Source organism: Microtus oregoni, unplaced genomic scaffold (genome assembly GCF_018167655.1).
Source record: "Microtus oregoni isolate MIOR12 unplaced genomic scaffold, Mior012 000029F_ref0000214, whole genome shotgun sequence".
Taxonomy (NCBI): domain Eukaryota; kingdom Metazoa; phylum Chordata; class Mammalia; order Rodentia; family Cricetidae; genus Microtus; species Microtus oregoni.
The window spans coordinates 4465499-4493082 of NW_024543088.1; the positions used below are offsets into that span (position 1 = coordinate 4465499).

At 43.7% G+C, this 27584-nt stretch overlaps 1 protein-coding gene across 2 annotated transcripts in view; it reads left to right on the forward strand.

Annotated features, from left to right (window-relative positions):
* The first annotated feature begins 499 nt into the window (after positions 1 to 499).
* The window catches only part of Lmtk2 (lemur tyrosine kinase 2), a 96940-nt gene continuing 69855 nt past the window's right edge, over positions 500 to 27584 (forward strand). For both annotated transcript variants that reach the window (XM_041677778.1, XM_041677779.1), the window contains exons 1-2: positions 500 to 910; positions 27270 to 27394. In XM_041677778.1, coding sequence (XP_041533712.1) covers positions 808 to 910; positions 27270 to 27394 — 228 coding nt within the window. In that variant the 5' untranslated portion in view covers positions 500 to 807. The remainder of the gene's footprint in view (positions 911 to 27269; positions 27395 to 27584) is intronic.

Genomic DNA, 27584 nt, shown 5'->3' on the forward strand with positions numbered 1-27584 from the left:
CTTGGCAGAGGGGCCAGCTTGAGCTTACTAGCTACGTCACTGGGTGATGAAGTCAGAAACATTCTGTTCTTTTTAGTTGAATTTTAAAACGTTCAAAGCTCCTCGAAAGCTGATAGGATGCGAGAATCAACCTAAGGTGAAGAGGCTAGGAAAGTTCTGCCTAGTAAAATTGAAGGAGGCAAAACCGGTCTGTTTTGGGTGATAAAATGCTGAGAACCACGTTGATAAAAATAAGCAAAGAAAAAAAAGTAAGAAAAATGGAGCAAAAAAGTCCCATATTAAATTATAAGTGGATTTTTATGGTCTTCTTTATGGCGTCCTATAATTTAAATTTTAAAGTAATTGTCGGGGTTACCTGCTGCCCACGCTGCAGTCCTCGGTCTGCAGGGGGCGCAGCGATCTCTCCCTCTCCTCCCCGGCTGAGGGGGCGGAGCCTCTGAAGCCAGCATGGATTGACGATTGGCTGACCCAAGTGTCGATCACGGCGTCCCGCCTCCGCCCTACGTCACATGACGCAGCCCATCATGGCGGCGGGAGCGCGGCTGCCTGGGCCCGCGGCTCCGCAGGGTGGCTGCCGTTGCTGCTATTGAGGGGCGGCGGCGGCGCAGACAGGCGGGAAGGATGATGATGGTTCCGCGGCCAGAGCGGCAGATGCAGACCGGGAACGAGGTTGAAGTTTGGCTGAAGAGACGTGTGTCCCGAAGCAGCCGGCGCCAGTGTCGCTGAGGCAGCGCTGAGGACTGACTGACCGACTGACTGAAGACGGCGACCCGAGAGCCGGCCCCAGGGGACCGCGCGGTTTACGAGATGCCGGGGCCGCCGGTGTCCTCGCCGCCGCCGGTGCTGCTGCTGCTGCTGCTCCTGGCCGTCGGCAGTGCCCGGGCCGCGCCACTTCCGCAAACAGGTGCAGGTGAGCGGGGCCGGGGTCTGCGGGGCCGCTGCGTCTTGCGGGGCTGCGGCGGGGACGGAGGGCCTGCGGGGTTTGGCCGCCTCTGCGATGGATCGGAGGCCTGCCGAGGGCAGGAGGCCGCGGGAAACGAGCGATCCTAGGGATATTTCTTGCCGCAGGGGCGTGGGATGGGGGGCGGGGGCGCGGCGACACGGTGGGGGGGGCGGGGAAGACGACGGAGAGGGGTGGCAGCGGCGGATTCCCTCACATCCCTGGGGGACTCTTTTCCTGCACTCTAGACTTGTTGCCTCAAGGACCCTCAAGCTTCTGTCCTCGACACTTCTTCCTTTTTTCCAGATGTCACCTGCCTGTTGTGGCTTTTCTCGCCTCTAATAACAAGAACCGTTTCTTATCTCCTGTCATTCCTTAAATGAAACCAATGACTTGGGGAAGCTGTGTGGACTTTCCTTGGCTCCTGAAACTTGTTTTAAAGTTGTAAATTGATTTTAGATGCTGTGGTTGTTGGTTTATTTATTTATTTGTTATTCGGAATGACTCTCTGGGGATGTGAAGGGAATGACGATACATATTTTTGCTTTAGGAAACCAGTGATTGGAGTAGCAGCTTTTGAGTAACTATTGACAAATTGGCCTGAGGGTAATTGAAATTTCTATTTTAGTGGCATCAGTGAGTGATTCTCTTTTTCAGTCCTCAGCTCTTCCATATTTTCTGCATATAGTTTTGATTTGGAGTTTATTTATTTTTTTTAAAAAAAAAACTTCAGCCAAAGAAAACATCTCAGAAAATTTAAGGGGGAAAAAAATCTAGACTAACTTCCCATCATTACTGCTTATCTTTTTAGTGAAGGGGGAGATACTGGAATCTCAAAGAACTTTAGAGGTTGGAAGATACTGTAGAGAGAATTTAGTCCAATTTCTTCATCTTTTGCTTTGAGGAGACTGGAACCCTGGTGATCAAAAGAGATACTCAAGGTGACACAGCCAAACCCAGGTCTTAGTTTCACTTTGTTGTGTGATCTCCCCTCCCCAGCCCCCGATCCCCCCCTCCCCAGCCCCAGATCCCCCCCTCCCCAGCCCCCGATCTCTTCCCGTCTTGTAACTGTCTGTGGAATGCATCTCAGGTCAGGAGTTATTTTGGAATAATAGTGAATGCAGAACTGCCTGTAGTCAGTACAGGTGTTTCAAACAAATCTACAATGAAAGAGATGTAGTGGTTTCCAGAACCACACCAGGTTATATGCCATTGAGTGCCCTTCAGTTGAGCCTTAAGTGATGTCATTATACTATATAGTGTAGCACTATGTTTCTGCTGTCGCCTTAGAATCAAATCTTTTTGGTGACTTCTCTGTTCTGATCCAACGGATAAGGTAACTGAATGTCATCAGAAGTAGATAGTCAGCCAGGATGGGTACTACAGAAAATACCAGGGAAGCTGGGAAAGATTATATGGGAAGGTAGTGATGTTGCTATGTAAAGATATTGACATTTAAATAGAAAATTAACACTAGAGTAGCATACTGGATAGAGTGTATGTCAAGGGGATTCCAGAAGCTTCCAAAAGATTTTGTGCCTATCATTTTTTATGTATTTTGACAAATTGTGTGTGTGTGTGTGTGTGTGTGTGTGTGAGTGAGAAGTGAGAAGTGTGTTTGTTTGCCTTTCTTCTGTGCCTTTTATTCTATTCTCATATTTTATACTGGAATTTCAGAGAGCTGAGTTTTGTTGAGGTCTTGTAAAACAAAGCAACCGGAAAAAAATTATGAACTCATGAATAGAAATAAACAGCTTTTGACATAAATAAAACCCAGGTGATTTGTATCAACTTTTGCAGATTTTTCTTTCATATTTTGAATCTTGGAGGTTAGCTATATAGCTTTAAATGTGTGGCAAGGGATTAGCAGGTATCTGAAGCTTAACTGTGGAAATGATGTATTATATGTCAGACATATATTTGTGGGATTGTTCCTCCATCTAGGTAGCTTATTGATGTTACAACTGGGATAGTTTTTTTTTCCTCCTCTGTCTCTCTCTCTCTCTCTCTCTCTCTCTCTCTTTCTCTCTCTCTCCCTCTCTCTCCTGTACTAGGGAGTGAACCCAGGGTCTCACACATGCTGTATACTCCACCATGAGATTCTTTGATCATGTAAAGTAACTTTTGCATTAATCCCATTTAGTGAGCTCATAGTTACAAAAGAAGACTCTGCCTTTGACATCCATGGTAGATAAGATAGCAGCTATGTGTTGAAAACATAACTGGGGAGTCTGATGATCTAGGGACCTGTACAAGACAAGGCTAGCCTTCCTCAGTAAGGGTATGCCCGTGACAGAACCCTCCGGTTCCTTGCTTTTATTCTTTGAAAAGGTCAGACTGTTTACTGGTGCCTTGGAGCAAGCACCATTCTCAGTAAAAGGGTGGATGTGCCTTTCTGGGGGAATATATTTGAATCAGGTATAGTGGTGCATCAGTGTAATCTGAGCACTCAGGAGGCAGAGGTAGGAGGATCTATGCAAGGATCAGGGCCAACCAAGTAGGCTACAAAGTGAGTTCAAGGCCAGCCAAGGCTGACTTTTTTTTTTTGATTTTTGAGACAGGGTTTCTCTGTAGCTTTTTGGTTCCTGCCTGGAACTAGCTCTTGTAGACCAGGCTGGCCTCGAACTCACAGAGATCTGCCTGCCTCTGTCTTCAGAGTGCTGGGATTAAAGGCGTGCGCCACCACCGCCCGGCTCCCTGACTCTGTCTTAAAAAGACCAACCCATGCCGGGCGATGGTGGCGCACGCCTTTAATCCCAGCACTCGGGAGGCAGAGGTAGGCGGATCTCTGTGAGTTCGAGACCAGCCTGGTCTATAGAGCTAGTTCCAGGACAGGCTCCAAAGCCACAGAGAAACCCTATCTCGAAAAACCAAAAAAAAAAAAAAAAGACCAACCCACCTGGGGTACAGAGGCACCTGTGGGCAAACACCCACAGGTAAATAAATAAACAACAAACAAATGTAAAGGAAAGGCTGAACTTTTAAGTCACAGCTCCCTTGTTCCCCCATGCAAAGGCTAAAACGTTGTGTGTTTGTTATTATTGCTGTTTAGTCTGTTTTGGTCTGTTTGTTGTTTATTTATTTACCTGTGGGTGTTTGCCTGCAGGTGTGTCTGTACCCCAGGTGGGTTCTCAGCCGCTGAGACAGTCAAAAGGTGTCAGGACTTCTGGAACTGTAGTCATAGATGATTGTGAACAGGTGTTAGGAATTGAACCCAAGTCCTCTGAAGAACATCCTGTGCTCATAACTGCTGACTCATCTCTCCATCTCAAGTCCAGCCCTTTATTTCTTGAATTAACTTTTTATGTTAGTATAAGAAAAGTAATGGACTTTGCTGGGCGGTGGTGGCATACACCTTTAATCCCAGCTCTTGGGGAGGGTGAGGCAGGCTGGGGCAGAGGCAGGTGGATCTCTGAGTTCAAGGCCAACCTGGCCAACAAGAGCTAGTTCCAAGATAGGCTCCAAACTTGCAGAAAAACCCTGTCTTGAAAAACAAAAAAAACAAAACAAAACAGCAACAACAAAAGGAATGGCCTTCATTAGGGCATCTTCCTTTATATATAAACTTTAAAATTGAAATTGACTTACAAAAAAGATGTCTTTGTTATTCAGAATCATTCTCAGGATTGGAAGTTGGAAGGTTCTTGGCTCACAGTAAAACTATGTAAATATGTGGGTTGCCTTGTTCGCGGAAGATTTTCCTTTTATTTTTTGAGGCAGAGTCTTGCTGGTTAGCAAAGGCTGTCCATCAAATCTGGATCCTCCTACCTCAGCCCCTGGAATGAGTGCAGAGATGACCAGTGCCTGGCTTTTCCTGGTGCTTGGTGACACGGAGGCATTTTGTTGCCCCCGTTGAATTTTATTGTGGGCCACTTTGTGTCTGAAGGATGTCCTTTTATCTATCTCATATCTATGAGTCCTTTTTCCTGAAGATCCCTATCTGCTGTATGAGCCCTGATTATATAAACTGAGAATTTGGGCCTCACTAGGAAGCTTAGGGGAAGGAAGAAAATACAGTTTCCTCAAATGCTGCTAAGTGATCAAACTAAGATTATAGCTTAGTTCTTTTCTGTATGGTTCTCAAATCGTTTTTAAGAAATGTGTGTGTACTTACAAGAGCCTGTGGAGTTGTAGCATAAATCTGGACGGGAAGAAAAGAAAAATTCCTGTAGTGGTGTCTGTGAACGCACTCCTCCGAGCTACATTGCCTTGTTAATATTAGGATAGTGGTTAGACAGGGAAACCCACTTCTATTGTTCTGCGGCATATTAGGTCACAGAGTACAGAGGAAGCTTTAGCAGTTCCAGATAAAGGCCCTCAGGAAGCCAGTGGGACTCAGCAGTCGAGTAAACGTGGCTTCTGAACCTGGCACTCTCAGTTTAGATGAAGCAGACAGACTCGTATCTCAGACAAGATTCCTACCATATAGGAATACTTTCCAAAGTTTGAATTTTTATGATTAATTTTCACAGCTTCTGAGAAATAAGTATTTTTCAATAGTTTTCTCAAGTAGAGTCTTTGGGCTTGCAAATGGATTTAGGTTAGGATTGCTCTAATTCCTTTCACTTGGTGACATTTTTGTGCCACTAAATACACTTTTTGCCCTGTAATTGGAAGTCTGTCCAGTTTTGTAGCTGCTCAGCAATGAGGTTACCCAATCCTTAAAGCTTGCTGTTATCAGTGTGCTGACTGTTCACGTACTTCGCTTCAAATTTAGAGAGTCCTTGAGTCCTCTCTGTCCCCTGTGGGCTGTGTCACTTTGATAACAGCCGTACATATAATAATAATAATAATAAAAGGACATTGTCATGTTAAAAGGGAATATCCAGGTTCTGAAACAGTTAAAAGAATCCTCAAAAACATCTTTGTGGCTATGGTGGCAGTGGTGGTGGTTGATGGCTCACGCCTTTAATCCCAGCACTGGGAGGCAGAGGCAGATGGATCTCTGAGTTTGAGACCAGCCTGGTCTACAGAATCCCAGGACATCCAGGGCTACAGGGAGAAACTCTGTCTTGAGAAACAAAACAAACAAACAAGTCTTTCTGGATGGATATAGAAAAAAAAAGAATTGAACTTTTCAGTCCAGTTGAAAGTAAAATTCACGAAACATTTGTAGAGGGAATATGATATTCTAGATAGAAGGTGGGATTTGAGTCAAACCTGGGTGTGAGATCTTCCTCTTCTGTTTCACTAACTTTAAAGTCATGGGTCAGGCTGAGACAGCAAGTTCCCAAGTTCAAGACAGCCTGAGCAGCTTAAGAACCAGTCTTAAAATTGGAAAAGTAAAGAAAGGGCTGGGAGCCTGATTTCTGTTAGTTCAAAGCCACTCTTGTCTACACAGTGAGTTCCAGACCAGCCAGAGTGCCATAGTGAAGCCCTGTTTCAAAAAAAAAAACAAGGAACTGAGTAGAGGTGGGATTATAGCTTAGTATTTGCCCAAGCTTCAGGAGACCCTAGGTTCAGTTTGTACTACCTTAAAGACAAAAGGAAGAAAGAAATCATGGACCAGTTATCTGCCCTTTCTTGGCTTCCCAGAACTCAACATTTTAAACAAAACAAAAACAGGAAAAAAACAGGACCTGGAGAGATGACTTAGCTGTTGCTTGTTGTTAGCTCTTGCAGAGGACCTGGATTCTATTCCCAGCACTCTTGTGGTGGCTCACAATCCTGTGTAACTCTAGTGCCATGGGATTCTGTCCTCTCTTCTGGCTTCTGTGGGCATATAGTACACATACACATAAAAAATAAAATAAATCTTGAAAAAACAATAATAAAATCTATGGTTGCTGGAAGGTGGATGGGTAGGCATTATAATCGTGTACCTATGTCTGTTTTATGTTGTTCTTTGTAATGTAGAGTTCTTCATTGCCTCAGATGTCTTTGTAAATTGGGTGGGTTAGCTAATTACAAATAAAACAAAACTTTTTGGTTTTTTTGAGACAGGATCTCACATAGCCCATGCTGACCTCAAACTTGCTGTGTAGTGGAGGATGACCTTGAGCTTCTGATCCTCTTCTACCTCTGGGGTTGGAGGTGTATGCCTCCAGTTTTATATGCTAGAGCCTGATCCCAAGGTCTAATGAATGCTAAGCAAGTACTCTACCAAATGAACTACATTCCCAGCCCTCAAAGAAGGAGCTCTTAAGTGGTAGTTACTCAACATGGAATATTTATTTTTACTGGATTTGAAAAATCCTTTGCTCAAAATAACTTGCTATTTAGTGGATGGAGACCCTGTAAGAAAAAAAAAAAATCATTCCAATAGATGTATGCAGGCTCTATGAGCTGGCATAGTTACTTCTTCAGGTTATTCTGTTGGGTAACTATGCTAGAAATTTTTAGGATGATCTAAATTAGTCTGCTTTTATGTAATAAACCTGTTTTTAAGCTCCGTGATGACTAAAGTTCTTGCAAGTGAACAATTGCTGGTTTTAATTTACTTAAAGGAACCATGAACAATCTAAATTTTCTTAGTCCCAAACACAGTTGCATATTTTCTTGAACTATCCCCAAAGGCTGCATAGTTCAGCCAGACTGAGGAATAACCAGCCTGGGTCTAATGTTTTCTATTTTAAATCAGTGTCGTCATCGTGTACCCCCTCCCCCCCCCCAATCATGTATCTTTGTAGTTCACTGGCAATGCTTTACTCTTTAAAATTTTTATTTGTGGGCCAGCAAGATGGCTCAGTTGGTGAAGGTGCCTGCCACCAAGCCTAATGACCCACGGTTAGTCCCCAGGACCCACATGATGGAAGGAGAAGACAAACTCTCACAAGTTGCCCTTTGCTTACTAACATCCCTTCCTCGCTGCAAAATTAAAAAGATAAATGAATGTGATAAAAAATTATTTACTTAGTTGTGAAGAAAGGTGTGGCCCGTAGAGGAAAAGTTGCACTGGTGGTTCTGATCTGGAGTATACTGCCTGTTCAGGGTGCAGATTCTTCAAGTGACAGGTTTTCAAGTAAAGATATGTTTTTTTTTTTTGTTTTTTTTTTTTTTTTTTTTAAATATTTATTTATTATTTATTGTGTATACAATATTCTGTGTGTATGCCTGCAGGCCAGAAGAGGGCACCAGACCCCAATACAGATGGTTGTGAGCCACCATGTGGTTGCTGGGAATTGAACTCAGGACCTTTGGAAGAGCAGGCAATGCTCTTAACCTCTGAGCCATCTCTCCAGCCCGTAAAGATATGTTTTAAGAGCAAACTAGGGGAAGAACCTGCTGTTCTTTCAGAGGACTTGAGTTCAGTGCCCAGCACCCACATCAGGTAGCTCTCAGCTGTTTGTTAACTCCAGCTCCAGGGCAGTTGGTACCACTGGCCTCTGCTGGTGTCTGCACTCATGCACACATACCTGCATGTAGTCACGCACTTATACATAATTAACATAGTAAAAATAAAAGAAGAAAACTAGGAAACCAGACTAGTAGTGCACACTTAACAATTTGCCACCCACGAGGTGAGGCTGAGGGTCATGAATCGGAGTCCAGCCTGGGCTATGTATAGAGGTCCAGCCAGCCTAAGCTGCATAGTAAGACCCCCATCTCAAAACTAAGGGCTAGAACTATAGCTCACTGGTAGAGTCTAAGGCCCTGAGGTCAATCCCCAGAACTGCAAAGGAGAGAGAGAGAGAAACAAAAACAAAAAGCCAGGAAAATATGGTAAAATCACTGTGTTGGCAGAACAAAAATATTGCGATGATATATTTTAAAATTGTGGCAAGTGACTCACTTGGAACCATGCCTTGGCATTTCAATTATTTGCCACAAAAAACAGGCATATCAGAAAAATAACCTCAGTGTTTTAAAAATTTTTGTTGGCAAGGGTTAGCACAGTGCAGCAGTCTGAAATCTCATTTGATTTTATTATGACTCAAGTGGGAAATGAGAGCAGTGGAAAGGGGCCAGACACCCAACAGGACGGTGGGCCTCTCTCAGTCCTACCCCACCTGAATGTGGCCGTTTGCTCTTCTCTGGCCACTCCTGTATCCTCCAGGGCCTTGGCTGGAGGGGGGGGGGATGCATGACACTTTAATTTTGACAGTTTGGCTGGCAGATTTTGCATTTTGCTGTGTAATGTGTATTTGTTTTATTATTTTAAAAAGCTTAAGGTACTGTCAATTCAAATAAACATGCCAGGACTGTGCAGTGTGGCTGTAATAACCCCTTGCTCCTTGTATCTGGCCCCAGTTTGGTAGATACCCATCTGGTGTGCTATGAGCTCTTCCTGTCTGCACTCTACACCTTCTGTGGCTGGTGGTTGTGTGCACAGCACCTCCCTCCTCCCCCGCTCTGTGGTGTGTGTGTGTGTGTGTGTGTGAGAGAGAGAGAGAGAGAGAGAGAGAGAGAGAGAGCGAGAGAGAGCGTGCGAGCGCGAGAGCAAGCGCAGGGGTCAACCCCCAGTGTTGTTCCTCAGGAGCTGTCCACCTTGTTTTTGAGACACGATCTTTCACTGGCCTGGAACTTGCCAAGTAGGCTAGACTGTCCAGTGAGCCTCAGGGGCCTCCCTGGTGCTGGTATTGCAAGTGCCTGGCTGTTTTGCATGAGTACTAAAGATCAAGCTCAGGTCCTCCTACTTGTGCAATAAGCACTTTACCAACTGAGCCTTCTCCCCAGCACTTTCTTAAGAGCTTGGTTGACGAAATACTCTGTGCAAATTCTCATCTTCCTTTTTAAAGCTCTTCGTAAACCCCACTTCCTCCTAAATTCTTTGTTCTGGTCCATGGCTTAGAGATTCCTACCCCAGTAAACCATGTGTTGCTGGTTGAAAACATTGCAACTTAGGATTTGATTATTTTTCTCCGCACTCAGCCAAGTTTTATTGAAAGTGGAAGAAGCACAGCACGCACACACATGCATGCACACATGCATGCAAGCATGCACCCTGCAGCACAGAAACATGGCAAGCACTCACTCCATAGCACATAAAGAGACAGATTCCCAGTAAGGAGGGGATTCCAAGGACGCTCTCCCTGGTTTTGATTTTTTTTCCTTTTAAAATTTTAACTTAAGTGACACTTGAGGGTATAGATCACATTTGTACATCAAAACATTTTAAAGTAAATGAATTGTACACTGAAAAACTGTAAATTTACATGAAATGGAAGGCAGTGAGGAAAGTTTACTAGTAGTCTGTATGATCAAATAAGAACATAGATTCCTTCTACCTGTCTACCACTTCCACTTACAATAGACCTTTGTATTGGCTTGCAAGGGCTGTGTCTGGTGCTTTGTATAGCATGTCCCAGGTTGTAGGTACTCAGTCCAATGTGTAGGTGAGGATGATGAGGATAGTCCTAAATTACCCAAACCACAATGGAGTGTTCATACATAACAGGAGGTGGTGGAGGTCAGAATCTTCTTTTTACACTTGATTTTTCATGCGGCCATTGACTTTCAACTGGAATGAGGTAATTTATAGCATGGTGTTTTGCTTTGTGTATATGTGCACATATGTTGATATATATGAGGATACATTTGTTTGCGGGTATACCTGCATGTATATGCGTCAGCATGTGCCCGCCAGAAGACAACCTCAGATGTTTCTCAGGCACTGTCCATGTTTTTCATTTGAGACAGGGTTTCTCATTGGCCTGGAATTATTAGCATGTAGGCTAAGCTGGCTGGTTATCAACCCTCATCTCAACCTGCCTCAGTACTTGGATTACAGTTACATGTTACCTCACCTAGCTTTTATTAATTTTTATTTTATTTTTACTTTTTAAATGTGGATTATGGGAAGGGCTTTGTGTGGTTGGTTGTTGGTTGGTTGGTTGGTTGGTTTTCAAGTGCTAGGAATGGACCCCAGGGCCTTGTGTTTGCTACTGAGGTACACTTCTCTCCCCTTTTTCTTATCGTTAGCACCTTACATTAGTATATTTATACCAACCAGGAGTCATTATTAATGTGCTAGTATAGTGAAGGTGTGCCCTTAACTCAAGCTTCTTAGTAATCCCTCAGACAGCACATTCCTGTCTCCCGTCCTCTTACTGGAGATTGGACATAGGACCTTCACTGCACACCCTAGGCAAGTTCTGTGCTTTTGAGCTTTGTGTCTCTAGTGGCCTCCAACATTACATTTAGATGTCATGTCTTTTAGGCTTCTCAAGTATATTTCTTGTTTGTGATGGCATTGACAGTTTTGACTTGTATAAAAACAGGTATTTTGTAAAATACCCTATAACTGGTTTGTCTGATCTTTCTGTGTTTTTATGAGAAAGGATCTCAAATTCACTCGTAGCGCAGGATGACCTTGAACTTCTGCGTGCGCATACCCCCCCTCCCCCCAGCGTGATAGGATTACAGGCTCACTGACTGCACAGTTCTTGGCTTGAGGTATTTTTTTGTTTGTTTTGTTTTTTCGTCTTCCTTTTTTGATTAGGCTAGGATTATAGACTAGGAGGAAGATTACAGAGATTAAAGTGGCATTTTTACCAGGTCAAAGATGCCACATACCTGCATTGTAACCCTCACTGATCACCTGCCAGTGGTGGTCCTTTGCCGCTGTAGTTACTTTTCCCCAAGTGCTCAGTCCACGTTTACTCTGTGTAGAGTTAATTTATGTTCCACCCCTCGTAACGTCAGGTATCTCTAGATTAATTTTAAGATTTTATTTTTATTTTTAGGGTGTGTGTGTGTGTGTGTGTGTGTGTGTGTGTGTGAAATGGAGGCCAGAAGAGGGTATGGAATTCCCAGGAGTTACTGGCACCTATGAGCTGCTCAGTGTAGTGCTGAGACTCTGAACTTCTGACCTTCCTGTTTGCACCTATTCAGTCCTAGGATTGCAGATGTGCTAGGATGGAACCCAGGACTTCAGGACTTCATGTGCACTAAGCAGACACTCTTCCAACTCAGCTATATCCCAAGCCTTCAATCTGGTTTTGGAGCTTTTCATGTTTATGAATGGAAAATGTTAAACATATACAAAAGTAGGGTAAATAGTATCTGAACCAAGGCAACATATTGAAATTTATGGTCAGTCTTGTTTCACCTGTACCCTTCCCACTGCTAGAATTGTTTTTATGTAAACCCTAGCGCTAGATTAGTTCAGTTGGAGCTGAGGGTGTTTTTATAAAACAGGATCCTGCTTGCACCAGAGTCACCTACTTATTCATAGAATTGCAGATGTTTGGGACTCCGGGTAACCAACAACATGAAATCATAATTCTGTAGTTTTCTTTTTTTTTTTTTAATATTTATTTATTTATTTATTATGTATACAATATTCTATCTGTGTGTATGTCTGCAGGCCAGAAGAGGGCACCAGACCTCATTTCAGATGGTTGTGAGCCACCATGTGGTTGCCGGGAATTGAACTCAGGACCTTTGGAAGAGCAGACAATGCTCTTAACCACTGAGCCATCTCTCCAACCCCTGTAGTTTTCTTAAAACCCTGTACTTAAAGTACTTTCTGCTGCCCCTCCGCACCCCCATCCTAGCACAGATATTCTACGTAGATATAAAAACACGAGTTATTTAAATAGAGATTTGGGACTTGTTTGAACTGATGAAATTGAAGGAAGCAAGAGAAAAACTTGAATTTAAAAATGTTTAAGTTAGCTGGGCAATAGTGGCGCACACCTTTAATCCCAGCACTTGGGAAGCAGAGGCAGGTGGATCTCTGAGTTCAAGGCCAGCCTGGTCAACAGAATGAGTTCCAGTACTGGCTTCACAGCTACTGAGAAACCCTGTCTTGAAAAACAAAAACAAATAAACAACCCCCCCCCCCAAATGTTTAAGTTAGTTTATTTTTTCCTCCACTGTGTGGATTCTGGGAATGGAACTTTAGCCCTTAGGCTTTTTGGTTTTTCCCTCCTTTCTTTTCTTTTCTCTTCTTTTCTTCTCTCTCTCTTTCTTTTATTTTTTTTTGCAGGGGTGGGGGCAGGGGAGCTGCAAGGTTTCTCTGTGTAGCCTAGCCATCCTGGAACTCACCAGGCTGGCCTTGAACTCACAGAGATCCACCTGCCTGCCTCCTGAGTGCTGGGATTAAAGACGTGCACCCGGCTGCAAAATATTCTCATAAGCTGATAGATGATTGTGTAATTATTCGGATGCAATTAAAAGAACATCATAGGCTCATGAATTTTTCTTTTTTTTTTAAAGATTTTATTTATTTATTATGTGTATAACAGTTCATCTCCATGTATGCCTACAGGCCAGACGAGGGCGCCGGATCTCATTACAGATGGTTGTGAGCCACCATGTGGTTGCTGGAAATTGAACTCAGGTCCTCTGGAAGAACAGTCAGTACTCTTAACCGCTGAGCCATCTCTCCAGCCCCTCATGAATTTTTTCAAAGCAAAATACATACCTTGAATAGGAGTATTTGCTGAGAAACATTTATAATAAGTTTTGATAGAGAAGGATTTTTGTTTATTTTTTTGAGACACAGTCTTTCTGTATTCCAGGCTAGCCTGAAGCTCACTGTAGAACAGGCTGGCCTCAAACTTGCACCAATCATACTGTTCCTGCCTTCTATGTGCTGGAATTACAGGCATGTGTCACCATAGTGGACAACCTTCAGCTTTTTATTGCAACACTAAGGTGTTGTGAACTGTTGGTCACCTCTGAGATGACCCACAAAAGCCAGGCATTGTGGTGTAATCCAGCAGCCCTAGCCCTATGTTCTCAGAAGGATGATTTGCTGAGAGATTTGCATAAATCCAGTAATTCCAGGCCAGCCTAAGCAACAGACTTGAGACCCTATTTAAAAAAAAGAAAATTGCTAAATTTAAAGTATTGTACAAATTGTAGATTTTTTTCTTCAGAATTTCAATAAATCCAACCTGTGCTGCTTTAGAAAGGAAATTCTCTTCCTCTCTGTATTCTGCCCAGAATTCCCCTCTGTAACTTGGCTCACTTTAGGCAGCAACTGTTCCCTCCAGAGATGCAGCCTGTCTGTTACCCAGCAGAGCCTCACTTGACTTTTACCTCAGACTGTTATTAAAGCCAACACCCGGATGCTGATTGCTAGTAAGGCAGTGAAAAAAAATAACAAAGCTACCAAAATATCCCCCTAGAAATGCTACCCAAGGATTGTTGCAGCAGGACTATCCAGAAATCTGTAATTCAGCTTAGTTTTACAGAAAATAAAACTTAAAGAGATGGGAGATGACTCAGAGTGCTTGCTGCAAGGGGACCTGAGTTTGGTCCTCAGACACCATGTGGAAATCAGCATCTCTGATAGCTACCGAGAATCCCAGTGCTAGGAGGCGGAGCTAGGAAGGGTGAGGGGGCAGCGGGGGGGGGGGGGGGGAGGGGGGGAGACTCTGTCTCTAAAAATAAAGTGAAAAATGGATTGAGAAAGGCATTCCTCGGCTCTTAACTCCATGTGTACATGCACACACAGGAACTTAAACACACACTAGAGAAAATGTAACTGAATATCCCATAGCTGATATGAACCATAAGTACTCAGGTCCCCTCAGAGAAAGTTTTGAAGTGTTGAGTCCTTGTCTATAGAACTTTAGGATTGAGATTTCAGTTTACAGATAGAAGAGCCAAGGACTGAAGTTGTAAATTCAATGCTAATTTTACCTGCATGACTCTTGACACTCAGACCACCTTGTTCATCAGGGTAAGTGAGCTGCCTTGTGCTTTGAGCAACATGCTCGTTTAGTATGACACAATCTAACTCCAGCCACATCCTCTAGCATTGACTTGTAGTTACCACCCAAAAACACTGAAGTGAGATTTTAAGCTGTGGTGTGTCCTCCCTCCCTCCCTCCCTCCTTCCCTCCCTCCCTCCCTCCCTTCCTCCCTCCCTCCTGCTTTCTTGAAATTTTAATGTATGAACTCTGTGTAGACCATGCTGTCCTCAGACTTATAAATATCTGTGTCCTAATGAATGCTGGGAGTAAAAGTGTGTGCCACCATGTCTAGCCTATCAAAGTTTCATAGATGATGAAAGAAAAGCAATACTGAAAAATCAGGAAACCAAAATAGTAAAAGAATAACTTAATTAAAATTTTAGTTTTTATTTTTGTAAATGTATGTGAGTCATATGCCACATGTGTGTAGGTTCCCTCAGAGGCCAGAAGAGAGTATTGGATCCCCGAAACTGGAATTGGTTGTGGGCTGCCCAATGTGGCTGCTTGGAACCAAACTCGGACATCTGGGACGACATCCTATTTTATTAACCAGTGAGCCATCTTTCCAGCCCCAAAAGGAGAGGAGGTGGGAAGAGAGGAAGAGAGTGTTTGTGGACTTGTGAAGCTAGAGTTATTGGATCACCTGGAGCTTGAGCTTCTGGCAGCTGCAGTTGTCAAACATGGGTGCTGGGAACCGAACCTGGTCCTCTGCAGAAGTAGCTCACTCTCTTAACCACTTAAACCATCTCTCTAGTCCTTCCCTCCAGAAGATTTTTTTGTTTTCTCTGTGTAGCCCTGGCTGTCCTGGAACTAGTTTTATAGATTAGGTTGAACTCAGAGATTCGCCTGCCTCTGCCTCCCGAGTGCTGGAATCAAAGGCGTGCGCCACCACTGCCAGGTTTAGAATTTTTTTTTTTTTTGCTACAGGTTCTCCTGCTGTAGCCCATGCTGGCCTTGAACTCCGTAAGTATTGAGGATGACCTTGAGTTTGTGATCTTTCTTACTCCACCTGAGTGCTGGGTTACAGGTGTGCATCACAATACCTGGTTTATGCAGTGCTGAGGATAGAGCCCAGATCTGTGTGCCAAGCAGACACAGATGAGCCCCCTGAAAGAACAACTGTAGTTTCCACCTCTGAAATGAAGTTGCACCAGTTAATTAAAAGGATAAGAGTGTTTCTGCCTTTTAAGAAGCATAATGACAAACTTGTAAATGTTCATTTGTAAACATGAAAATCCTTTAAACATCACAGACCTGCGGGCTTCTGTAAGGGCCTGGGCCCTTTTAAGAATCTGCTGACTACTGTGGGTTCCAAGAGTAATGCTCATTGCAAGTGTTTAGTTTATCTCCCCAGGTGCAAGATAGATGTTTAAAAAGCCTCTGGAGGGTCTGGAGATCAGATGGGCGAGACGGCAAAAGGGGGCATGGAGACATGCTTGCTGTCTCCCTTGCTGGCTGACCAGCTCGTCTAGTTAACCAGTGAACACCAGAAAATAAGGTGAAAAGCAGTCAGGGAAGGCATCTCTGTCTTGACCTCTGACCTCCAGATGCAGCTGCATGAGTGAGCGCACCTGTACATACACACACTCAGAGCCCATGCACACACAAACACCCTCAGGTAGTCAGGCTCAGCAAGGGACCTACTCCCTGATCCACTTCCCTGGCCCCTTGGCATGTATACTGTGGCCACAAATATTCATAGCTGACTACAGATTTATTAAGTTCCTTTGACAGCTTTTATTTTCCCTTGGTTGCCATGTTTTAGTTTTTATATAATCGTCATTTACTCATCCTTCACTTACCCTACTGTCCCGGATATCCCAGGATCCTCTGTTCTGTACTTAAAGCTCTCTGGCTGCCTTCAGGCTCCATTGAGAACTCTGAGGTAGTCTGACCCATTCCTTTCCTGTGTAACCTCTCTTCTCTCACTTTATTAGTTTTTTTTCCCCATCCCTGTGACAAAATACCAAATAGAAACAACCTAAGGGAAGAAGGATATATTCTGGCTCACAGTTTGGCTATGTCCTGCTGGGGTCATCATGGTGGACTTCATGCAGGCAATGTGTGTACCAGGACACTCATATCTTGACAGATCAGGAAAGTGGATTAGAATACAAAACAGGGCCAGGCTTTTAGCCTCAGGGTCCACCCCAGTGGCTTATTTCTGCTTGCTAGGCCTCTTGTCTCAAAGATGCCACACTTCCCAAAACAGCGTTAGCACCTAGGACCAAATGTTGGAACATATGAGCATAAGGGGACATCCACCCTGTTCATTTCCTTCATTAACATGAGTATTCATCAAGCCCTTTGAATCTTAACACTTCTTTGCTTTGGTTCTGGAAAATTCTCATATTCGCTTACCCACATATACTTTTGGAAGATTTACTTGTTTGTCCTGTTCTTTTTAAAATTTAATTTGACTTCTTGTGTGTGTAGACTAGGTTGGCCTCTACATAGAGATCTTCCTGCCTCTGTCTTCCAAGTATTGTCTTTCTTTTGAAACTCTTGGGACAAGCCTCTGATTTACTTCTGTTGATGATGTTAAATATTTTTTGATTTGTTGTCTTTGTGTGTGTGTGTTTGGCTGCATGTATGTATGTGCAACACATGGGTAACTGGTACCCTCAGAGGCCAGAAGAGGGCCCTGGAGACCTTGGAACTGCAGTTATGGATGGTTGGGAGCCACCATGTGGGTGCTGGGAACTGAACCTGGGTCTCTGCAACAGCAACAAGTGCTGTTAATCTTGGAGCCATCTCTCCAGCCTCACTTCTGTTGAACTTTTTGTCTTATTGTTCTGCTAGGTATGAGTCTTTTTATTTTATTATTTTTCTATATTAGTTTTCAGGGGCTTCTTCCCCATTCATTTATTCAAGAATGTAGCCTAGGCTATTCTTGAACTCGTGGGCTCAGGAAATCCTCTTGCCACAACCTCTTAAATAGCTGGGATACTGACACACATACCTGGATCTATCTATTTCTATTACTCTCCCCCTCCCCTCTCAGACCTATATGGCCCAGGCTAGCTATTGTTGGAAGTCTCCTGCCTCAGCTTCTCTCACACTGGGATTACAGGCTTGCATTGCTATGACTGGCTCCCCTACTTTTTAAATAGCATCTTCTCGTGAATATAGTGTCTCCTCTAGAATTCTGGAAATATTGGTTGGAGTTGTTTGCTTTCCATAGCCGTTCCTTGCATTCTGTTTTTATTTGCTGTGTAAGTTGCTGTCTTTGCCTAAATATTTTTTCAACTGTCAGGTGATCTTTGCTCCTGAACAAGAGATTAAAACACTAAACTGAGATCTCCCTGACCATTTTTTCCTTTTCTCTCTGCCTTACATCCACCAACAGGCTGGCATTGCTGACTCCACCCTGTTCCGTCCTGTGAGGGAGTGCTGAGGTAGTATACAGAGCAGTGGCTGTGACTGCACATCTCTGTGTCTTAGCTGCTCAGTTTTCATTTGAAAATGTCTACCTGCTTTTTAGGTTGTGTAGGGTTGCATGAGTTTAGTGTAGTGTCTGGCATTTAGTAGGTGCTGTTTAAGTATTGATATTTCACAATATCAAGTCACCACCATTTCCTATGTGGATTAGTCTAATAGCAAACATACATTCCCTGGAACTGGGGAGATGGCTCAGTACAGTGCTTGCTGCACAATCATGAGAACCCAAGTTTGACTTCCAGAACCCATGTTAAGGGCATTGGTGGAGCATGCTTGTAACCCCAGCACTAGCAAGGCAAAGACAGGCAGATTTCTCGAACTAGATTGATGTAATTAGCTAGCCCCAAACCACTGAGAGGCCCTGTTAAAAAAAAGACAAAATTGGACCTAGTGAGATGGCTCAGTGGGTAAAAATATTCCTGCTGACAAGCCTGAGGATCTGAGTTCAGTTCTTGGGACCCACATGATGGAAGAGAATCTACTCATACAAGTTGTCCTTTGATAGTGTGTGTGCACGTGCATACACACACACACACACACACACATACACACAACTGTATGTTACCCAGTCATTCCATATAAAGTAACAGTGTCTTGATTTTTGCTTTGCTATTTCATAGTGCATCTCACCTCTCAGGTTGTTTGAATTTACTTGTTTCTACTCAGGATGGCGGTACACACCTGTAGTCCCAGCACTGAGATGAGAGTTCAGGTATAGCCTGGGCTGCATAGTGACATTCTGTCCCAAAAAGAAATCCTTGTTAGCAGAATATCCATCCTGTTACTTCTGAGTTGGAAGGGGGTCAGGGCGTAGTAGTCTGACGTAAGTCACCTGGTCTGATACTCTTTTGACCAGACCAGGCCACCATTCAGTAATTCTGTGTACTCCACATCCCTTGTTAGTGTTCTTGAAGTAGGGGTGAGTTGATGTCTCAGTAATAGGTTTTAATGGGTTAGAGTGAGAGAAACCAGCAGTTTCCTATAAAATGATCTCTTTCGCAGGTATTCAGTCAGCTCTCAAATTATGTCATCTTGTTAGTGAAAGTGACCTTAATGCTCACTTTTGAACAAGTGGGATCCATTCATTTTGTGTTCCTAGGCCACTGGTCTTCCTCTTAGGGGTCCTTGTGGAATCTCTGATTCATCACTGGCCCTCAGTGTGTGACTGAGTGTATTTAGCGCTGTTTCATTTCCCCTTTCTAATATTAGAACCCACTAGGGGAGTCTAGATTGCCTAGTGCTATTATAAATAGATGTATTATTATGTTAGGAGCTCAGAAAACATTTAGTGACTTAAGGTTCTGTGTGTAGAAAGGCTTTATGATAGATAGGCTTGCAGTTTTGAGGTATAAAGCAGAAATATGGGGTCCACAGTGATTGTCCACCTTTTCCCATAGGCCGTGTGAGGGTGACTCACATCACCAAACCTCTGGGATGCAGAGCTGCTTGTTAGATTTGGAAGAGGACGATGGTTTTCTTTGTCCTGACTTGCTTAAAAAGAAAAGCAGGGCTGGAGAGATAGCTTTTCAGTTAATGGTGCTTCTCGTTCTTCCAAAGGACCTTTGGTTCAGCACCTACCTTGGGTAGCTCACATCTGCTATATACTCCAGCTTAGGGGGATCCATTTCTCTGTTTTGGCCTCCAGGTACCTGCCCTCATGTGCATATACCACTCTTCCAGATACACATAATTAGAAAAGAAATATTTTAAGAAAAATCTCTTAAAAGAAAAAGAAAAGCCAAAGCTATATAGTTTAGATGTGGGCTTTATGGCAGGACCAGTTTGGAAGATTGTTGGTGCTTGGCTTTAGGTCTCCTTCATCAGACCAACCCAGTTTCCCTGAGTTTCAGTTCTCAAACAGGCTCATATTTCTCTTGTGTCAACTTCCCAAGATGAGAAGGTCTGGGAAAGCAGGAAGTAGATGAATTATAAAAAGCAGTGCCTCCCAGGAGCTTTGCTTGCCTTGTTCTCTTCGCTGGTCAGGTAGTCTGACCTAAGCCCCTGGGTCCTGGGGAAACAGAGCGGAAGATGGTCTAAACATCTGTAGCCCCAGCACACAGAAAGTTAGGGCATGAAAATTACTATGACTTTAAAGCTAGTCAAAACTAAGCCGGGCGGTGGTGGCACACGCCTTTAATCCCAGCACTTGGGAGGCAGAGGCAGGCGGATCTCTGTGAGTTCGAGACCAGCCTGGTCTACAAGAGCTAGTTTCTGGACAGGCTCCAAAGCCACAGAGAAACCCTGTCTCGAAAAACCAAAAAAAAAAAAAAAAAAAAAAGCTAGTCAAAACTACATGGCATGACTCTGCCTCAAAAAAAACAAAAACAAAACAATGACAACGGCAATTGGGTCTGGAGTGATAACGCAGCAAGCTGATTGCCCTGTATGTGAGGATCTGAGTTCAGTCCCCACAACCTATGTAAAAGAAGCTGGGCATGATAAGACATCCTTATAATTCCAGCACTAGAGAGGCAGAAACACATAGATCTCTGAACTCCTTGGCCAGCCAGCCCAGTCTACTGGCCAATGAAGACCTTGTCTCAAAAAAAAAAAAAAAAAAAAAAGGTGGATGGCACCTGAGGAGTGACAGCAGAGGTTGGCCTCTGGCCATGCAGTTGCATACACAAATGTGCCTATATACATGAACATGCACGTATATGCACATACTCAAAATTGCAGTATTATGGGTTTGAATTGTGCACACCTCACCAGCACCTAAAACTGATTGTATTTGGACCTAGGGCCTTTGAAGAGGTGACTAAGTTCAAATGAGGTCATCATGGCAGACTCTTAATGCAACCTGACTAATGTCCTCAGGAAGAGGAAGTTAGGTCAAGGAGACAGCAAGGATATATATGCAAACAGAAGCCCATGGAGGGTGTGATGAGAATGCAGCATCTCCAAGACAAAAGCAAGAGGCTGCAGGAGAAGCCAACCTGCTGCCACCTTGAGCTTCAGCCTGCAGAACTATAAGGTGATCATTATCTGGTATTGAAGTCCATCAGTCAGCTTAGACAGATCTCAGAGAAAAGTAATCACATTGTAGAAGCATCAGCTGAGCCCCTCCCCTGTGTGCGTGCGTGTCCCATGCATATCTTTGCAGGTGCACATGTATGTTTGTGTGTTGAGGCCAGAGGTCAGTCTTGTTCCTTAAGAGCCGTGCACCTTATTTTTTGAGACAGTCTTTTTACTGGGACCAGGGGAGTCAATAGTAGATTATATATAAACCTTGTCCCTGACCCCATCTCTCTAGGGAGCCTTTAAGATTGAGTGATCTATTCTGTAATGGGGAAATGCAGGGAATTGGGTGTCCAAAGGCAGATCCTTGGGACCTTAGAGATGATTCCTACTGATGGCAAGGTAGAGTTTCCTGGTGGTGGAGTATAAGTCAGTAAAAGAAGATTGATCTGATCAGAGAGAGGGCCCCATGGCTCTCAAGTGGAGAGCAAGGGCAGCTCAGCCAGAGCCTAGACTGCGAAGGTGATGGGAGTTAGAGGATGCTGGACAAGCCTTTTGGACTGTCCTGCCAACACCTGGATTTTGAGCTTGGAACTTGGAAAGTAATGCTTTCTGGTTGTTTGGTCACCCAGCTTGTGATTCTTTGTTGCTGTAGTCCTGTCATACAAAACACTAGTTCAAGAGTAGAAAAGGGCTGTTGTTGGCATGCCTGACAGCTCAGCTCCCAGGACCCATGTGGCAGAAACCAACAACAGTATAAAACAGTGGCAATTTGTTTTCTAAAGAAGTTGTAAGGTCAGTAGTGAATAAGTGAACAAGCAGTTCAGTTGCCTAAGACTGGTGGGGGGAAGGGGGAGGCTGTCTTTATTATTACTTGTGCTACAGCCACCACCACCACTGTGGATTGAATCCAGGAACTCCCACATGCTAGGCCAACACAGGGCAGCACATCACCATTGAGTTACATACCCAGCCTTAGGCTGTGGTTTAAATAATTAAGCCATTGACTCTTGGAGTACTGATTGGCCAGAGGTCTGAAGCAGCATATGTCTAAAAGGTAAGCCTGGAACATAGCAGAAAACAGCAACGCAAGGCTGCTGAGATCTTGGCAGAGGGCTGAGGAGCAGACTTCTTCAGAGTGCCTGCTGGCCTGTGGGACAGGTGTAGCATCTTTAAGAATTACTATAAGTAGGGCATGGTGGTTCACTCCTTTAATCCCAGCACTTGATAGGCAGACACATGTAAATCTCTGAGCGTTCCAAGTCAGCCTGGTCTATATATCTATGTCCAGCGTTCCAGGACAGCCAGGGCTATGCAGAGAGACCCTGTCTCACAAAAGAAAGGAAGGAAGGAGAGAAGAGGAAAGAAAAGAAAACTACAGTCGATTGGGCATGCCAGACATTTTAAGCCCACTAGTTCACAAGTCTCCCCAAAGAACAACAGTAGTCCTCCTAACCTGGTAACCACTAGAGAATGCTATCTAACCAACTCATTTTAAAATACAAACTGGAAAAGGAAGACTGGGGTGTCCGTGGCATGACATTGCCATTGCTGTCTTAAATCAGAGCCTCTGTGATGAGCCACAGGAAACCCTCACTAATAGTGTTCTGTTGGAGGACTTAGAGGAAGAAGGTAGGTCTTTAGGTCCTCACTCTTGCCCTAGCTGCACGTGGTTTCTCTTAGGAGGCATTAGCCCACAGATATACCCAATCCTTTGACAGCGCAACATGACATTGTCATCTACACAGTTCACATTTGAGAACTCTACAGTTGAGTTACCAAGAAACAAAGCAAGAAACTTATCAAATCTTTTTCTTTTCTTTTTTTTTCCTTTTTGGTTTTTCAAGACAGGGTTTCTTTGTGTAACAGCCCTAACTGTCCTGGAACTCACTCTGTAGACCAAGCTGGCCTCCAGCTCACAGAGATCCGCCTGCCTCTGCCTTCCCAGTGCAGGAATTAAAGATGTACACCATCACTGCCGGCTTTTCAAATTTTTTTTTAATATAGGCTGGTGATGATGCATTGAGTAAGGGCATTCTCCATACAACTCTAACAATCTAAGTTTGATCCCTGGAACTTACAGTGGAAGAAGAGAACCAACTCCCAAAAGGCCTCCACACACAGAGAAATACACATAATAATAAATTTTAAAAATTCGGTCTCAATATTTTAATTAAGTTTGATTTTGTGTTGGGTTATGTTGGTAGCTATATTGGGATGCATGTGGCCCACAAATTTTGGGTTTGGGATATGTCAGAGTTTAGGGGGTGGTGAAGCAGTTTCTCTGAGTCACCTGTACTTGCGGAAAGGAAATAATCCCCAAGGAACTCAATGGGAGCCTTTTTTTACTGGCTCAGCAGGTAAATTGCTTGCCGCACAAGCCTGGTGACCTGAATTTTCCCAGGAACATGTAAAGGTGGAGAGAACTGACTCCGTCAAGTCACGCTATAACCTCCATAGGTGCACCCACACACATACATCATTTGTGTACACACTTTTTTTTTTTTTAAAGAAATTCATTGGTTTCCTCAAGCTCGACTTGAGTGAGGAATTTCTTTGATTGTTGATGCCCTTCCTGGGTTGTAAACAGCATCTAGCCTGTTAACTACCTGGCAAATATGAGGAAATTCTCCTTATAAAATTGTATCAGCTGGGAACCAAAGGAGGAGTGACAGAAACTCTGTATGAGCCCCAGGGATTTGGACATTGGTCATCAATTTCTTTTTACCTGTGACCCTTTAAAACTGACTCCCAGGCAATTCTAGTTAATTACACAAGCGCACAGGTTTCATTGGAGGTTCTGGGCACCATGATCGGATAATTGGCTGGATTTATAATGGCTAAATTAATAGGCAGGTAGCAGCTCCTGACCTACCATAAGTCATTACTGGGAAATTACCGCCCTTCTCAAATTACCTGTCTCTAAAGCAAATAGTAGATACCCATCTACCTCATAGAGTTCCTCAGGTTTTCTGCTTAGTAAGTCAAGTACTAGATAGCTATTAGAGTGCTTTGAAAACTGTGAAATCAAATGCAGTGGAATGTGCTTTCGAAATGCCAGGTGTTTTTAAATAGTGTCTTGGGGGAAGTACATTAAGGAGCCCAAGCCCCTCATTATCTTCCTCTGTGGAGCCGAGGGAGCTGTCTGAGGGTATGGTGACATGCCTGTCACTATTGATGTTTTTTAATAGCAGATGATTGCTTTGACTTGTGCCTTGCTGAATGCTGTAGGCAGATCATGTTAAAGAGAAACTGGCTTAATAGTTTCCTGACAGTTGCAGCCAGAAGCCTTTTTGAGGCTGGGTTTCTGGTTTAACCACTAGGGCCTGGGGATTTCAGTTGTGGTTCTTGCTTCTAGAATTTACTTCCTCTCTGTGGTTTGAGCAAACCCAGCTCACCTTCTAGTCTAAGGCTTCATTTCCTCATTTTATGGGAGTTTTTCCTTCACAAGTATGAGGGTGGAAGGCCTGAGCTTGATCCCCAGAATCTATATTAAAGTGGAGTACAGCATTGAACCAGTGTAATCCCAGCAATGCAAGTTGGGACCTGGAGCCTCTATTCCTGGAGCTCCCTGGCCGCTAGCCTGTCTTACTTGGTGAAGTTCTAGGTAAGGGAGAGTCTGAGGATCACCAAGATAACCTGCACACACACATGCACATGTACACTGGCATACATTTGTGCACCGACCATGGACATGTACACACACACACCAAAAAGGAAAGGAAAACAAAGTACATAAGAAGGTAGGTGAGGAGGGCAGGACTTGTTAACATGAATATGTCTTTTCATGCCTGCTTAATGACTCACAGAAGACCAGTGTGTGAATCAGATCATTGGGCCAGCCTTCAGGCAGCCCTGTGATCCAGTTTTATAAGAAATAGGTTTGGGTTTGAACATTAAAAGAGAAGATAATGATATCATCTTTGTGGAGTTTGGAGAAGGGGCTTAGAAACCCTTAGGCGGTGGTGAGCTCAGGTTAAAAGTACACTAGGATTTTGTAAGTGTAAATGGTAAACCCTGTGCCAGGCATGGCAGCACACACCTTAGTACCACACAGAGGCAGGCAGAGCTCTATGAGTTCTAGACCAGCCAGAGCCATATACTGGCATAAAAACCCAAAGAAATTAACCTCATGGAGGCTTTAGATCTGTGGTGTCTAGGAAGGGTGAGGACATGTTCCTAACACTTGGCCTCCTGTGCTGCTTTCCCACCACAGGCTCTGGGCATATCAGTTTCCTTATCTATGATGAGGAGCTGGTTCAGTTACATCAGGTGTTGTGCCAATCAGATGAAATAATGCTGTGTTTTATCAAATCTCAGATGCAGTCAATTACAAACCACACCTTTCCTTTTGTACTGTTACAAAGAAAGAATGCTGCCGGTTAAACCAACTTGGTTCCAGGTGTAAGGTACTCGAAATTCAGAGATGTTCAAATGTAGTGGGCAAGCTGGACATAATAGTGCAAATCTATAATTCTGACACCCAGGATGCAGAGGAAGAAGGATTGAAAGCTTGAGGTCAGCCTTGGTTATTTTGTAAGAACCTATCTGGACAAAAAGGGGAGGGTGGCAGGGAAGATGGTCCAGTAGCGTTTAAAGCACTCAAGAAAGAGTCCTGGAGTTTGGATCTCCTGAATCCATGTGAGCACCAGGTGTTCATCAAGCAGACCTCAAGGTGGATGGGGGTGACTAGCCATGTCAGTGAGCTCTGGGTTTGATTGAGAGATCCTTCTGTGAGAGGATAAGATGAAAAAGTGATGGAGGGAGATTGCTGATGTCAGCCTCCGACCTTCACTAGCACATGTACATATACAAGAACCTGCACATGCTTTCTGAGTGAGCATAGGACCTGGATTTGACCCCTAGTACCTATGTACCAAAGCTAGATTATGTGCCACACAGAACAGTGCCATCACTGGGCTTGCTGACCAGCCATTCCAGAACTCAGTGGGTTACAGATTCAGAGAGAGATGGTGTGTCAAAATATATATAGTTAAAGGCTGAACCTGATAGCACATGCCTTTAGTCTCAATACTCAGCAGGCAGAGGCAGGATTTCTGTGAGTTCGAAGTCAGTCTGATCTATTTTCAGTGAGTTCCAGGGCATAATTGATGCCTATTTGGAAAAAAGGGATTTATTTTTATTTTATTTGTATGGGTGTTCTACCTGAATGTGTATATGTAGACTATGTGGATGCAGTGCCTCAGAGGATCCCCTGGAACTGGAGTTACAGATGGTTGTTAGCCTCCGTTAGGTCCTAGGAATCAAGCCCAGTTCTTTCGCAAAAAATAAGCCAGTTTTCTTTTTAAAAGATTTATTTATTTATTTATTCATTTATTTATTCATTCATTTATTATACAATGTTCTGTCTGCATGTGTCTTGTAGGCCAGAACAGGGCACCACATCTTATTACGGGTGCTTGTGAGCCACCATGTGGTTGCTGGGAATTGAATTCAGGACTTCTGGAACAGTAGTCAGTGTTCTTAATTCCCTGAGCCCTCCCTCCAGCCTTTATAGTAGATTCTTGACAAACCTTGGATGATACACCAATTCCAGGAAGTCTTCAGCTAGCTCCTAAGCACGTCCTGGCTGGAAGGGGTCATCAGTATTGCTTTTACAAATAGACTTTAGTTATTGAAAATGAACTTAGTCCCTGTTTACAGTTCATTTTAGACCTCAGATTTTCATCAATGGATTTGCACTGGGCTTTGGATCTGCTCAGAAGGCATGGAGTCTAGAAGGGGACACATGGTGACTTGATGGTGACAAGACACCCTAGATCACATGGCCAAAGTTTATGCCACCTGGAACAAGTCCTGTGCCTCTGATGTGCTGCAAGTGCAGGAGTCGAGGCATTCCCTCTGTGCTGTTTTAGATTCTTCCCAAATATCTGTAATCATTCCATGGTCTTGGGAACATTAGGCCACCCAGATAGAGAGACATACCACACATAACTGATCAGTACTCTCTGAAAGTGTCAGACTGAGAAACTGTCAGAAATTGGAAGAGACTAGGAGACAATTCAAGGAAAATCTGAAGCTCAACTCATCCTATCTACCAGTCTTGTCCTCTGACTGGGACAATGCCATGCAGATGTAAGATCTGAGCATCAGTGAAGCTCAGCCAAAGGGCTGGAACTGTTTTCTCTGCGGTGCCTCTTCAAATCTACTGTTGTTTTAAAATACAAAGTTGACTTGGCCAGTACTTGGCTTCTCCTAGAGTGGTGAAGCAATATTTTTTGTGAGCCCTTGGTTTCATTTATATCTAGAAGAAAGGAGTTGGTTCAGTCAATTAATGCTGACTTAGGAATTCTATTTTAACATAATTTCTGTCTTTTCAGAGGAAGCACCTGTTGCAGAAGTTCCTTCCCTGTTTGTGATCCTGTCGGTGTGCAGTTTAATGATACTGATAGTGTTAATTGCAAACTGTGTTTCCTGCTGTAAGGATCCAGAAATAGACTTTAAGGTGAGCATAGATGATGTGAACATTTAAAATCATTTGCTGAATTTTAAAATGATGTGTGTGTGTGTGTGTGTGTGTGTTTGTGCTTGGGTGTGTGTGTGTGTGTATACACATGTACACATGTGTTCACATGCGCAGGTGAGTATACCTGGAAGCCAGACTACAAATAAAGGTGCCACCTCATTAACACCCT